Source organism: Mytilus galloprovincialis, chromosome 12, assembly GCF_965363235.1.
Source record: "Mytilus galloprovincialis chromosome 12, xbMytGall1.hap1.1, whole genome shotgun sequence".
In the NCBI taxonomy this organism is placed as follows: Eukaryota; Metazoa; Mollusca; class Bivalvia; order Mytilida; family Mytilidae; genus Mytilus; species Mytilus galloprovincialis.
In genome coordinates, this window is record NC_134849.1 from 80,572,829 (window position 1) to 80,587,593 (window position 14,765).

Here is a 14,765-nt window from a genome sequence, read left to right on the forward strand (position 1 = left end):
TAAAATTGTACAGCGGAAGAAAAATCATTTCTCTTTAGGTTTCTTTCCGTTTTTATTCACTGGAAGCATGTTCCTCCTCGTAATAAGTTTGTTTCCAGCTAGAGGGAAACACACAAAAAGTTCACGCGCCATTGTTTAATTGCAGATTTTTACTAAAACTTCAAATAACATTTTTATTCAACCCGAGCAAAATTTCGCAAACATTCAAGATTCGAATGAACAAACCCAATATCTAGAATACGAATTTAAAACATCTTTTTATTTAATCTAGCGTTGGGAACTTTTCAGAGAGCGACTTTGTTTTCAGTGGATCTGAGGCACTGGACAACTGTTTTGTATGATGCGTCTTCGCTTTTATTTCCATTTGCATGTACAATTTGCGCACTTTCAAGTCAAAACCTCGAATATGTCTTATAGAATATACCATATTTTTCAACAAAATATATTTAATTAATTTTATTATCAATAACCGATGATCTGAGCTCAAAGTGGCCTGGCCGCCTGAAAGTTTCGATACAAACAAAACAAAAACAAAACACGAAGATTTTTGTAGTTTTATAATTCGAAAGTGGTACATATCATTTGTATCTTAATTGACAATTACAAAAGTTCATTTATTTCCCCTCAAAAAGGGGAATGTGTGTCACAGTGAAGACTCTGGCTATACATATGCATTATACCTATATAAGCTATGCAAGTGAAACCAGAACCGGTAAAGGGTGAAGCAGCATCCCGTGACACGGACGATTAAAAAGACCGAGAAGGACAAAAACACATCAGTGTGAACCATTGGACTTTTGGCAAAACATTTTTCCACTGTATTGAACTAAACCTCCAGACCCCCCCCCCCCCCTCCCCCCCTTTTTCAAAAAAAAAAATCCGGAGAAAAAAGGGGGGATATATTTTCAATGAATTGTATTTGGACTAAAAATATTTGTAAACTATTGCAACGGTAATAAGCAGATTTAATGTAAAAAGAATCAAAAACCAAAGATTGAAACGAAGAAAAAATAAATTAAAATAAAATAATAAATAGGGTTCTCTTTTGAAGACATATTAGCATAGCGTTTAATGGATGTTAGTACAAGATCTAATATGCTGTGTGTGTGGTTTTCTTCTTCATTAAGGCCAAATAAAAAACAAATATGTGTGTTTCCTACTCCCTATCTACCTTATATTTAAAGCTTAGTCATAGCATACCTTAAAGTTTTTTTTTAATCCTTTTCCAATAAGCACAGAATTTCTCAGTCTCCCATGTACGTATATACTAGTAGGCTATGTTTGTGTGTGTCGTTAAGTTGCTGTCATTTCAATATGAAAATAAGGAGATGTGGTATGATTGCCAATGAGACAACTATCCACCATAGTTCAAATGCAGTGGATGTAAGCAATTATAGACAACTGTATATATGATCTTCAAAAATGAGAGAAAAAACCTATACTATACCGTGAACCTACAATTCACGCGATACCTGTTATCAGAGAAATAACTTTTTCTTACTTTTTGTACCACTGTCCGTCCATCCATCCTTGTTTCTGTTCATCACAGTAGTGACGCGTGACGTCATTGTATTGTTTCGGGTTTATTCACCTCGCGTGCTGTGGACAGATTAAAATGACATAGCAAAGATACAGTCAAGTCGTCACACACTAAATAACAGAGAGAAAAAAAGAAGAGAAAAAACACAGGACAACCATTTGAAAGAAACATAGAAACAAGTAGGTGCATTTATTTTATACACGAGTAAAACAAAGATGAAATTCGAAAGGTAGAGAATAGTGAAATTTGCATAATAAATCGCAGGTAATAAAATGACAAAATAATTGCAGAACTGTTAAATGTTGAACAAAAACCTCCGTACTTTAGAGTTTCCTTCTAACTTTTAATACACAATATTATTGTAGTAATTTTGACAAATAATAAATAAACAAATAAACAAATAACAGACAAACGTCACTGCATTCATTTGCTACTAATCTGATTTTGACGATACGTTATACATCTTTTGTATTGTGTACATTTTAACAGTTTATTTATATAGGACTGAAAAAAGTACTGAGTTTAATTTTAGAGTTACCTCCCCATTGACTAGTTGATATGAACTAGAGAGCCAACCTTTGACTTTGCTTACGTGTAGAAAAAGTCTAACAAAAAATGTCAGTCAAGTTGAACACGAAGAAGAAGAGAGAAATGGGAAAACTCACATAATGACAAAAATGATTTTTCGGTTGAAGGTTAGCTGTGTGATTTTGACCCCCTTCCCCCTAAAAAAAGAGCACAATAAAACCCTAGCATGACTTCCTATTTTCGTAGATTGTCACTCTAACGAAAACTGAATAGAAAAAGTTCTATTCAGTTCAAATAAGTGCGTGAAAATACACTGATATAATTTTAATGGTGCCTAACTACACAAAAAATATCCAAAAAACAGCTGCATACTTAGGTGTTAGAAATAGTATAGTCATAAGGAGTGAAATAAAACAAACAATGGAAATAATTTGACCCCAAAAAATATTTCATAGACCAGTGCAAAGTTCAGAGAAAAGTAAAGAAAAGGGTAGGGCTCAGCTAGATTTAGTTTGATAACTAATGTACAACAATTGTAGATTCTTTTTGAATAAATTGGGTAGCCCTTAAAAGGGCTTTTGGTGGCTGAATAGCCTCTGCAGACTGAAGTCTGGAACAGTTTACTTCTTCTTTGGTGTCTTCTTGGCTTTTGGTTTGGCTGCCTTCTTTTTTGCTGGTGACTTGGCTGCTGGCTTCTTTGGCTTGGCTGCTTTCTTTGCTGCTGGTTTTTTTGCCTTTGGTTTGGCCGCCTTTTTCTCTCCAGCTGGTTTCTTTGCTGCTGGCTTCTTCTTCTTGGGTGTGCTCTTTGCCTTCTTAGGCTTGGCGGCCTTAGGTTTGGCTGCTTTCTTTGCCTTTGCTGGCTTCTTTTTAACTACTTTAGCCTCTCCAATTCTGAAAGATCCGGATGCTCCAGTTCCCTTGGACTGCTTCAAACTGTTGTTCTTAACTCCGGCTCTGAGTGCAAGTTTTAAATGAGCATTTACTGACTTGGCATCTTTTCCGACGTTGAAGTTGGCCATGATGTACTTCAGAATTGCTTGCCTTGAGGAACCTCCACGTTCTTTCAAAGCGGCGATGGCTTTTCCAATCATCTCGCTGTATTTAGGATGTGCGGAAGGCTTCTTTGGCTTGGCTGCTGCCTTTTTCTTTGGTGATTTAGCTGGTGCTACTGCTGGTGCTGCTGTTGCGTCTGCCATTTTGAATGATTCAAAATATTATCCTTTACGAAGTTTATACTACGAATAACGATTTGAAAATAACGCCATTCCAGGCCTCGTTTATTTATAACAGACGAACGCGGACCTCGACGAAGACACCCTTAAAAATAACTTGTAAAATCCATTACGCGATCTCGGTAAAATGATTATGTGCTTCTTCGAAGACTTTTATGATAATTTATAGTATAATTCTATCAAAAACATTCACATATAGCATACCAAATTGCTCAACAGTCATTAATCTTGCATGTTAGATAAACTGTGTATTTTTCGATGTACACAGTAAAAAGATATTAATAGTTAAAGTAGAACCGACTGAATTGTCTTCGCAGGTATGTTGACAGAAAATTTACGAGTTTTTCTCATTACACACATATTCTATCGTCGTAAAATTGTACAGCGGAAGAAAAATCATTTCTCTTTAGGTTTCTTTCCGTTTTTATTCACTGGAAGCATGTTCCTCCTCGTAATAAGTTTGTTTCCAGCTAGAGGGAAACACACAAAAAGTTCACGCGCCATTGTTTAATTGCAGATTTTTACTAAAACTTCAAATAACATTTTTATTCAACCCGAGCAAAATTTCGCAAACATTCAAGATTCGAATGAACAAACCCAATATCTAGAATACGAATTTAAAACATCTTTTTATTTAATCTAGCGTTGGGAACTTTTCAGAGAGCGACTTTGTTTTCAGTGGATCTGAGGCACTGGACAACTGTTTTGTATGATGCGTCTTCGCTTTTATTTCCATTTGCATGTACAATTTGCGCACTTTCAAGTCAAAACCTCGAATATGTCTTATAGAATATACCATATTTTTCAACAAAATATATTTAATTAATTTTATTATCAATAACCGATGATCTGAGCTCAAAGTGGCCTGGCCGCCTGAAAGTTTCGATACAAACAAAACAAAAACAAAACACGAAGATTTTTGTAGTTTTATAATTCGAAAGTGGTACATATCATTTGTATCTTAATTGACAATTACAAAAGTTCATTTATTTCCCCTCAAAAAGGGGAATGTGTGTCACAGTGAAGACTCTGGCTATACATATGCATTATACCTATATAAGCTATGCAAGTGAAACCAGAACCGGTAAAGGGTGAAGCAGCATCCCGTGACACGGACGATTAAAAAGACCGAGAAGGACAAAAACACATCAGTGTGAACCATTGGACTTTTGGCAAAACATTTTTCCACTGTATTGAACTAAACCTCCAGACCCCCCCCCCCCCCTCCCCCCCTTTTTCAAAAAAAAAAATCCGGAGAAAAAAGGGGGGATATATTTTCAATGAATTGTATTTGGACTAAAAATATTTGTAAACTATTGCAACGGTAATAAGCAGATTTAATGTAAAAAGAATCAAAAACCAAAGATTGAAACGAAGAAAAAATAAATTAAAATAAAATAATAAATAGGGTTCTCTTTTGAAGACATATTAGCATAGCGTTTAATGGATGTTAGTACAAGATCTAATATGCTGTGTGTGTGGTTTTCTTCTTCATTAAGGCCAAATAAAAAACAAATATGTGTGTTTCCTACTCCCTATCTACCTTATATTTAAAGCTTAGTCATAGCATACCTTAAAGTTTTTTTTTAATCCTTTTCCAATAAGCACAGAATTTCTCAGTCTCCCATGTACGTATATACTAGTAGGCTATGTTTGTGTGTGTCGTTAAGTTGCTGTCATTTCAATATGAAAATAAGGAGATGTGGTATGATTGCCAATGAGACAACTATCCACCATAGTTCAAATGCAGTGGATGTAAGCAATTATAGACAACTGTATATATGATCTTCAAAAATGAGAGAAAAAACCTATACTATACCGTGAACCTACAATTCACGCGATACCTGTTATCAGAGAAATAACTTTTTCTTACTTTTTGTACCACTGTCCGTCCATCCATCCTTGTTTCTGTTCATCACAGTAGTGACGCGTGACGTCATTGTATTGTTTCGGGTTTATTCACCTCGCGTGCTGTGGACAGATTAAAATGACATAGCAAAGATACAGTCAAGTCGTCACACACTAAATAACAGAGAGAAAAAAAGAAGAGAAAAAACACAGGACAACCATTTGAAAGAAACATAGAAACAAGTAGGTGCATTTATTTTATACACGAGTAAAACAAAGATGAAATTCGAAAGGTAGAGAATAGTGAAATTTGCATAATAAATCGCAGGTAATAAAATGACAAAATAATTGCAGAACTGTTAAATGTTGAACAAAAACCTCCGTACTTTAGAGTTTCCTTCTAACTTTTAATACACAATATTATTGTAGTAATTTTGACAAATAATAAATAAACAAATAAACAAATAACAGACAAACGTCACTGCATTCATTTGCTACTAATCTGATTTTGACGATACGTTATACATCTTTTGTATTGTGTACATTTTAACAGTTTATTTATATAGGACTGAAAAAAGTACTGAGTTTAATTTTAGAGTTACCTCCCCATTGACTAGTTGATATGAACTAGAGAGCCAACCTTTGACTTTGCTTACGTGTAGAAAAAGTCTAACAAAAAATGTCAGTCAAGTTGAACACGAAGAAGAAGAGAGAAATGGGAAAACTCACATAATGACAAAAATGATTTTTCGGTTGAAGGTTAGCTGTGTGATTTTGACCCCCTTCCCCCTAAAAAAAGAGCACAATAAAACCCTAGCATGACTTCCTATTTTCGTAGATTGTCACTCTAACGAAAACTGAATAGAAAAAGTTCTATTCAGTTCAAATAAGTGCGTGAAAATACACTGATATAATTTTAATGGTGCCTAACTACACAAAAAATATCCAAAAAACAGCTGCATACTTAGGTGTTAGAAATAGTATAGTCATAAGGAGTGAAATAAAACAAACAATGGAAATAATTTGACCCCAAAAAATATTTCATAGACCAGTGCAAAGTTCAGAGAAAAGTAAAGAAAAGGGTAGGGCTCAGCTAGATTTAGTTTGATAACTAATGTACAACAATTGTAGATTCTTTTTGAATAAATTGGGTAGCCCTTAAAAGGGCTTTTGGTGGCTGAATAGCCTCTGCAGACTGAAGTCTGGAACAGTTTACTTCTTCTTTGGTGTCTTCTTGGCTTTTGGTTTGGCTGCCTTCTTTTTTGCTGGTGACTTGGCTGCTGGCTTCTTTGGCTTGGCTGCTTTCTTTGCTGCTGGTTTTTTTGCCTTTGGTTTGGCCGCCTTTTTCTCTCCAGCTGGTTTCTTTGCTGCTGGCTTCTTCTTCTTGGGTGTGCTCTTTGCCTTCTTAGGCTTGGCGGCCTTAGGTTTGGCTGCTTTCTTTGCCTTTGCTGGCTTCTTTTTAACTACTTTAGCCTCTCCAATTCTGAAAGATCCGGATGCTCCAGTTCCCTTGGACTGCTTCAAACTGTTGTTCTTAACTCCGGCTCTGAGTGCAAGTTTTAAATGAGCATTTACTGACTTGGCATCTTTTCCGACGTTGAAGTTGGCCATGATGTACTTCAGAATTGCTTGCCTTGAGGAACCTCCACGTTCTTTCAAAGCGGCGATGGCTTTTCCAATCATCTCGCTGTATTTAGGATGTGCGGAAGGCTTCTTTGGCTTGGCTGCTGCCTTTTTCTTTGGTGATTTAGCTGGTGCTACTGCTGGTGCTGCTGTTGCGTCTGCCATTTTGAATGATTCAAAATATTATCCTTTACGAAGTTTATACTACGAATAACGATTTGAAAATAACGCCATTCCAGGCCTCGTTTATTTATAACAGACGAACGCGGACCTCGACGAAGACACCCTTAAAAATAACTTGTAAAATCCATTACGCGATCTCGGTAAAATGATTATGTGCTTCTTCGAAGACTTTTATGATAATTTATAGTATAATTCTATCAAAAACATTCACATATAGCATACCAAATTGCTCAACAGTCATTAATCTTGCATGTTAGATAAACTGTGTATTTTTCGATGTACACAGTAAAAAGATATTAATAGTTAAAGTAGAACCGACTGAATTGTCTTCGCAGGTATGTTGACAGAAAATTTACGAGTTTTTCTCATTACACACATATTCTATCGTCGTAAAATTGTACAGCGGAAGAAAAATCATTTCTCTTTAGGTTTCTTTCCGTTTTTATTCACTGGAAGCATGTTCCTCCTCGTAATAAGTTTGTTTCCAGCTAGAGGGAAACACACAAAAAGTTCACGCGCCATTGTTTAATTGCAGATTTTTACTAAAACTTCAAATAACATTTTTATTCAACCCGAGCAAAATTTCGCAAACATTCAAGATTCGAATGAACAAACCCAATATCTAGAATACGAATTTAAAACATCTTTTTATTTAATCTAGCGTTGGGAACTTTTCAGAGAGCGACTTTGTTTTCAGTGGATCTGAGGCACTGGACAACTGTTTTGTATGATGCGTCTTCGCTTTTATTTCCATTTGCATGTACAATTTGCGCACTTTCAAGTCAAAACCTCGAATATGTCTTATAGAATATACCATATTTTTCAACAAAATATATTTAATTAATTTTATTATCAATAACCGATGATCTGAGCTCAAAGTGGCCTGGCCGCCTGAAAGTTTCGATACAAACAAAACAAAAACAAAACACGAAGATTTTTGTAGTTTTATAATTCGAAAGTGGTACATATCATTTGTATCTTAATTGACAATTACAAAAGTTCATTTATTTCCCCTCAAAAAGGGGAATGTGTGTCACAGTGAAGACTCTGGCTATACATATGCATTATACCTATATAAGCTATGCAAGTGAAACCAGAACCGGTAAAGGGTGAAGCAGCATCCCGTGACACGGACGATTAAAAAGACCGAGAAGGACAAAAACACATCAGTGTGAACCATTGGACTTTTGGCAAAACATTTTTCCACTGTATTGAACTAAACCTCCAGACCCCCCCCCCCCCCTCCCCCCCTTTTTCAAAAAAAAAAATCCGGAGAAAAAAGGGGGGATATATTTTCAATGAATTGTATTTGGACTAAAAATATTTGTAAACTATTGCAACGGTAATAAGCAGATTTAATGTAAAAAGAATCAAAAACCAAAGATTGAAACGAAGAAAAAATAAATTAAAATAAAATAATAAATAGGGTTCTCTTTTGAAGACATATTAGCATAGCGTTTAATGGATGTTAGTACAAGATCTAATATGCTGTGTGTGTGGTTTTCTTCTTCATTAAGGCCAAATAAAAAACAAATATGTGTGTTTCCTACTCCCTATCTACCTTATATTTAAAGCTTAGTCATAGCATACCTTAAAGTTTTTTTTTAATCCTTTTCCAATAAGCACAGAATTTCTCAGTCTCCCATGTACGTATATACTAGTAGGCTATGTTTGTGTGTGTCGTTAAGTTGCTGTCATTTCAATATGAAAATAAGGAGATGTGGTATGATTGCCAATGAGACAACTATCCACCATAGTTCAAATGCAGTGGATGTAAGCAATTATAGACAACTGTATATATGATCTTCAAAAATGAGAGAAAAAACCTATACTATACCGTGAACCTACAATTCACGCGATACCTGTTATCAGAGAAATAACTTTTTCTTACTTTTTGTACCACTGTCCGTCCATCCATCCTTGTTTCTGTTCATCACAGTAGTGACGCGTGACGTCATTGTATTGTTTCGGGTTTATTCACCTCGCGTGCTGTGGACAGATTAAAATGACATAGCAAAGATACAGTCAAGTCGTCACACACTAAATAACAGAGAGAAAAAAAGAAGAGAAAAAACACAGGACAACCATTTGAAAGAAACATAGAAACAAGTAGGTGCATTTATTTTATACACGAGTAAAACAAAGATGAAATTCGAAAGGTAGAGAATAGTGAAATTTGCATAATAAATCGCAGGTAATAAAATGACAAAATAATTGCAGAACTGTTAAATGTTGAACAAAAACCTCCGTACTTTAGAGTTTCCTTCTAACTTTTAATACACAATATTATTGTAGTAATTTTGACAAATAATAAATAAACAAATAAACAAATAACAGACAAACGTCACTGCATTCATTTGCTACTAATCTGATTTTGACGATACGTTATACATCTTTTGTATTGTGTACATTTTAACAGTTTATTTATATAGGACTGAAAAAAGTACTGAGTTTAATTTTAGAGTTACCTCCCCATTGACTAGTTGATATGAACTAGAGAGCCAACCTTTGACTTTGCTTACGTGTAGAAAAAGTCTAACAAAAAATGTCAGTCAAGTTGAACACGAAGAAGAAGAGAGAAATGGGAAAACTCACATAATGACAAAAATGATTTTTCGGTTGAAGGTTAGCTGTGTGATTTTGACCCCCTTCCCCCTAAAAAAAGAGCACAATAAAACCCTAGCATGACTTCCTATTTTCGTAGATTGTCACTCTAACGAAAACTGAATAGAAAAAGTTCTATTCAGTTCAAATAAGTGCGTGAAAATACACTGATATAATTTTAATGGTGCCTAACTACACAAAAAATATCCAAAAAACAGCTGCATACTTAGGTGTTAGAAATAGTATAGTCATAAGGAGTGAAATAAAACAAACAATGGAAATAATTTGACCCCAAAAAATATTTCATAGACCAGTGCAAAGTTCAGAGAAAAGTAAAGAAAAGGGTAGGGCTCAGCTAGATTTAGTTTGATAACTAATGTACAACAATTGTAGATTCTTTTTGAATAAATTGGGTAGCCCTTAAAAGGGCTTTTGGTGGCTGAATAGCCTCTGCAGACTGAAGTCTGGAACAGTTTACTTCTTCTTTGGTGTCTTCTTGGCTTTTGGTTTGGCTGCCTTCTTTTTTGCTGGTGACTTGGCTGCTGGCTTCTTTGGCTTGGCTGCTTTCTTTGCTGCTGGTTTTTTTGCCTTTGGTTTGGCCGCCTTTTTCTCTCCAGCTGGTTTCTTTGCTGCTGGCTTCTTCTTCTTGGGTGTGCTCTTTGCCTTCTTAGGCTTGGCGGCCTTAGGTTTGGCTGCTTTCTTTGCCTTTGCTGGCTTCTTTTTAACTACTTTAGCCTCTCCAATTCTGAAAGATCCGGATGCTCCAGTTCCCTTGGACTGCTTCAAACTGTTGTTCTTAACTCCGGCTCTGAGTGCAAGTTTTAAATGAGCATTTACTGACTTGGCATCTTTTCCGACGTTGAAGTTGGCCATGATGTACTTCAGAATTGCTTGCCTTGAGGAACCTCCACGTTCTTTCAAAGCGGCGATGGCTTTTCCAATCATCTCGCTGTATTTAGGATGTGCGGAAGGCTTCTTTGGCTTGGCTGCTGCCTTTTTCTTTGGTGATTTAGCTGGTGCTACTGCTGGTGCTGCTGTTGCGTCTGCCATTTTGAATGATTCAAAATATTATCCTTTACGAAGTTTATACTACGAATAACGATTTGAAAATAACGCCATTCCAGGCCTCGTTTATTTATAACAGACGAACGCGGACCTCGACGAAGACACCCTTAAAAATAACTTGTAAAATCCATTACGCGATCTCGGTAAAATGATTATGTGCTTCTTCGAAGACTTTTATGATAATTTATAGTATAATTCTATCAAAAACATTCACATATAGCATACCAAATTGCTCAACAGTCATTAATCTTGCATGTTAGATAAACTGTGTATTTTTCGATGTACACAGTAAAAAGATATTAATAGTTAAAGTAGAACCGACTGAATTGTCTTCGCAGGTATGTTGACAGAAAATTTACGAGTTTTTCTCATTACACACATATTCTATCGTCGTAAAATTGTACAGCGGAAGAAAAATCATTTCTCTTTAGGTTTCTTTCCGTTTTTATTCACTGGAAGCATGTTCCTCCTCGTAATAAGTTTGTTTCCAGCTAGAGGGAAACACACAAAAAGTTCACGCGCCATTGTTTAATTGCAGATTTTTACTAAAACTTCAAATAACATTTTTATTCAACCCGAGCAAAATTTCGCAAACATTCAAGATTCGAATGAACAAACCCAATATCTAGAATACGAATTTAAAACATCTTTTTATTTAATCTAGCGTTGGGAACTTTTCAGAGAGCGACTTTGTTTTCAGTGGATCTGAGGCACTGGACAACTGTTTTGTATGATGCGTCTTCGCTTTTATTTCCATTTGCATGTACAATTTGCGCACTTTCAAGTCAAAACCTCGAATATGTCTTATAGAATATACCATATTTTTCAACAAAATATATTTAATTAATTTTATTATCAATAACCGATGATCTGAGCTCAAAGTGGCCTGGCCGCCTGAAAGTTTCGATACAAACAAAACAAAAACAAAACACGAAGATTTTTGTAGTTTTATAATTCGAAAGTGGTACATATCATTTGTATCTTAATTGACAATTACAAAAGTTCATTTATTTCCCCTCAAAAAGGGGAATGTGTGTCACAGTGAAGACTCTGGCTATACATATGCATTATACCTATATAAGCTATGCAAGTGAAACCAGAACCGGTAAAGGGTGAAGCAGCATCCCGTGACACGGACGATTAAAAAGACCGAGAAGGACAAAAACACATCAGTGTGAACCATTGGACTTTTGGCAAAACATTTTTCCACTGTATTGAACTAAACCTCCAGACCCCCCCCCCCCCCTCCCCCCCTTTTTCAAAAAAAAAAATCCGGAGAAAAAAGGGGGGATATATTTTCAATGAATTGTATTTGGACTAAAAATATTTGTAAACTATTGCAACGGTAATAAGCAGATTTAATGTAAAAAGAATCAAAAACCAAAGATTGAAACGAAGAAAAAATAAATTAAAATAAAATAATAAATAGGGTTCTCTTTTGAAGACATATTAGCATAGCGTTTAATGGATGTTAGTACAAGATCTAATATGCTGTGTGTGTGGTTTTCTTCTTCATTAAGGCCAAATAAAAAACAAATATGTGTGTTTCCTACTCCCTATCTACCTTATATTTAAAGCTTAGTCATAGCATACCTTAAAGTTTTTTTTTAATCCTTTTCCAATAAGCACAGAATTTCTCAGTCTCCCATGTACGTATATACTAGTAGGCTATGTTTGTGTGTGTCGTTAAGTTGCTGTCATTTCAATATGAAAATAAGGAGATGTGGTATGATTGCCAATGAGACAACTATCCACCATAGTTCAAATGCAGTGGATGTAAGCAATTATAGACAACTGTATATATGATCTTCAAAAATGAGAGAAAAAACCTATACTATACCGTGAACCTACAATTCACGCGATACCTGTTATCAGAGAAATAACTTTTTCTTACTTTTTGTACCACTGTCCGTCCATCCATCCTTGTTTCTGTTCATCACAGTAGTGACGCGTGACGTCATTGTATTGTTTCGGGTTTATTCACCTCGCGTGCTGTGGACAGATTAAAATGACATAGCAAAGATACAGTCAAGTCGTCACACACTAAATAACAGAGAGAAAAAAAGAAGAGAAAAAACACAGGACAACCATTTGAAAGAAACATAGAAACAAGTAGGTGCATTTATTTTATACACGAGTAAAACAAAGATGAAATTCGAAAGGTAGAGAATAGTGAAATTTGCATAATAAATCGCAGGTAATAAAATGACAAAATAATTGCAGAACTGTTAAATGTTGAACAAAAACCTCCGTACTTTAGAGTTTCCTTCTAACTTTTAATACACAATATTATTGTAGTAATTTTGACAAATAATAAATAAACAAATAAACAAATAACAGACAAACGTCACTGCATTCATTTGCTACTAATCTGATTTTGACGATACGTTATACATCTTTTGTATTGTGTACATTTTAACAGTTTATTTATATAGGACTGAAAAAAGTACTGAGTTTAATTTTAGAGTTACCTCCCCATTGACTAGTTGATATGAACTAGAGAGCCAACCTTTGACTTTGCTTACGTGTAGAAAAAGTCTAACAAAAAATGTCAGTCAAGTTGAACACGAAGAAGAAGAGAGAAATGGGAAAACTCACATAATGACAAAAATGATTTTTCGGTTGAAGGTTAGCTGTGTGATTTTGACCCCCTTCCCCCTAAAAAAAGAGCACAATAAAACCCTAGCATGACTTCCTATTTTCGTAGATTGTCACTCTAACGAAAACTGAATAGAAAAAGTTCTATTCAGTTCAAATAAGTGCGTGAAAATACACTGATATAATTTTAATGGTGCCTAACTACACAAAAAATATCCAAAAAACAGCTGCATACTTAGGTGTTAGAAATAGTATAGTCATAAGGAGTGAAATAAAACAAACAATGGAAATAATTTGACCCCAAAAAATATTTCATAGACCAGTGCAAAGTTCAGAGAAAAGTAAAGAAAAGGGTAGGGCTCAGCTAGATTTAGTTTGATAACTAATGTACAACAATTGTAGATTCTTTTTGAATAAATTGGGTAGCCCTTAAAAGGGCTTTTGGTGGCTGAATAGCCTCTGCAGACTGAAGTCTGGAACAGTTTACTTCTTCTTTGGTGTCTTCTTGGCTTTTGGTTTGGCTGCCTTCTTTTTTGCTGGTGACTTGGCTGCTGGCTTCTTTGGCTTGGCTGCTTTCTTTGCTGCTGGTTTTTTTGCCTTTGGTTTGGCCGCCTTTTTCTCTCCAGCTGGTTTCTTTGCTGCTGGCTTCTTCTTCTTGGGTGTGCTCTTTGCCTTCTTAGGCTTGGCGGCCTTAGGTTTGGCTGCTTTCTTTGCCTTTGCTGGCTTCTTTTTAACTACTTTAGCCTCTCCAATTCTGAAAGATCCGGATGCTCCAGTTCCCTTGGACTGCTTCAAACTGTTGTTCTTAACTCCGGCTCTGAGTGCAAGTTTTAAATGAGCATTTACTGACTTGGCATCTTTTCCGACGTTGAAGTTGGCCATGATGTACTTCAGAATTGCTTGCCTTGAGGAACCTCCACGTTCTTTCAAAGCGGCGATGGCTTTTCCAATCATCTCGCTGTATTTAGGATGTGCGGAAGGCTTCTTTGGCTTGGCTGCTGCCTTTTTCTTTGGTGATTTAGCTGGTGCTACTGCTGGTGCTGCTGTTGCGTCTGCCATTTTGAATGATTCAAAATATTATCCTTTACGAAGTTTATACTACGAATAACGATTTGAAAATAACGCCATTCCAGGCCTCGTTTATTTATAACAGACGAACGCGGACCTCGACGAAGACACCCTTAAAAATAACTTGTAAAATCCATTACGCGATCTCGGTAAAATGATTATGTGCTTCTTCGAAGACTTTTATGATAATTTATAGTATAATTCTATCAAAAACATTCACATATAGCATACCAAATTGCTCAACAGTCATTAATCTTGCATGTTAGATAAACTGTGTATTTTTCGATGTACACAGTAAAAAGATATTAATAGTTAAAGTAGAACCGACTGAATTGTCTTCGCAGGTATGTTGACAGAAAATTTACGAGTTTTTCTCATTACACACATATTCTATCGTCGTAAAATTGTACAGCGGAAGAAAAATCATTTCTCTTTAGGTTTCTTTCCGTTTTTATTCACTGGAAGCATGTTCCTCC

General features: G+C 35.5%; 4 protein-coding genes across 4 annotated transcripts; all 4 read right to left on the reverse strand.

Annotated features, from left to right (window-relative positions):
* Window positions 1-2,623: 2,623 nt before the first annotated feature.
* LOC143053884 (histone H5-like) lies at window positions 2,624-3,323 on the reverse strand. The gene has a single exon (XM_076226677.1). The coding sequence runs from the start codon at window positions 3,262-3,264 to the stop codon at window positions 2,689-2,691; it is 576 nt and encodes a 191-aa protein (XP_076082792.1). The 5' UTR covers window positions 3,265-3,323; the 3' UTR covers window positions 2,624-2,688.
* A 2,972-nt stretch (window positions 3,324-6,295) lies between these two features.
* Window positions 6,296-6,995, reverse strand: LOC143053885 (histone H5-like). The gene has a single exon (XM_076226678.1). It carries the CDS (start codon window positions 6,934-6,936, stop codon window positions 6,361-6,363), a length of 576 nt encoding a protein of 191 aa, XP_076082793.1. The 5' UTR covers window positions 6,937-6,995; the 3' UTR covers window positions 6,296-6,360.
* A 2,972-nt stretch (window positions 6,996-9,967) lies between these two features.
* On the reverse strand, window positions 9,968-10,667 carry LOC143053886 (histone H5-like). Its single transcript, XM_076226679.1, has one exon. The coding sequence runs from the start codon at window positions 10,606-10,608 to the stop codon at window positions 10,033-10,035; it is 576 nt and encodes a 191-aa protein (XP_076082794.1). The 5' UTR covers window positions 10,609-10,667; the 3' UTR covers window positions 9,968-10,032.
* Window positions 10,668-13,639: 2,972 nt separating this feature from the next.
* LOC143053887 (histone H5-like) lies at window positions 13,640-14,339 on the reverse strand. The gene has a single exon (XM_076226680.1). The coding sequence runs from the start codon at window positions 14,278-14,280 to the stop codon at window positions 13,705-13,707; it is 576 nt and encodes a 191-aa protein (XP_076082795.1). The 5' UTR covers window positions 14,281-14,339; the 3' UTR covers window positions 13,640-13,704.
* Between the last annotated feature and the right edge of the window lie 426 nt (window positions 14,340-14,765).

Coding starts and splice junctions, on each gene's coding strand:
- LOC143053884 (XM_076226677.1), bottom strand. CDS start 3,264: ATGGCAGACGCAACAGCAGCACCAGCAGTAGCACCAGCTAAATCACCA.
- LOC143053885 (XM_076226678.1), bottom strand. CDS start 6,936: ATGGCAGACGCAACAGCAGCACCAGCAGTAGCACCAGCTAAATCACCA.
- LOC143053886 (XM_076226679.1), bottom strand. CDS start 10,608: ATGGCAGACGCAACAGCAGCACCAGCAGTAGCACCAGCTAAATCACCA.
- LOC143053887 (XM_076226680.1), bottom strand. CDS start 14,280: ATGGCAGACGCAACAGCAGCACCAGCAGTAGCACCAGCTAAATCACCA.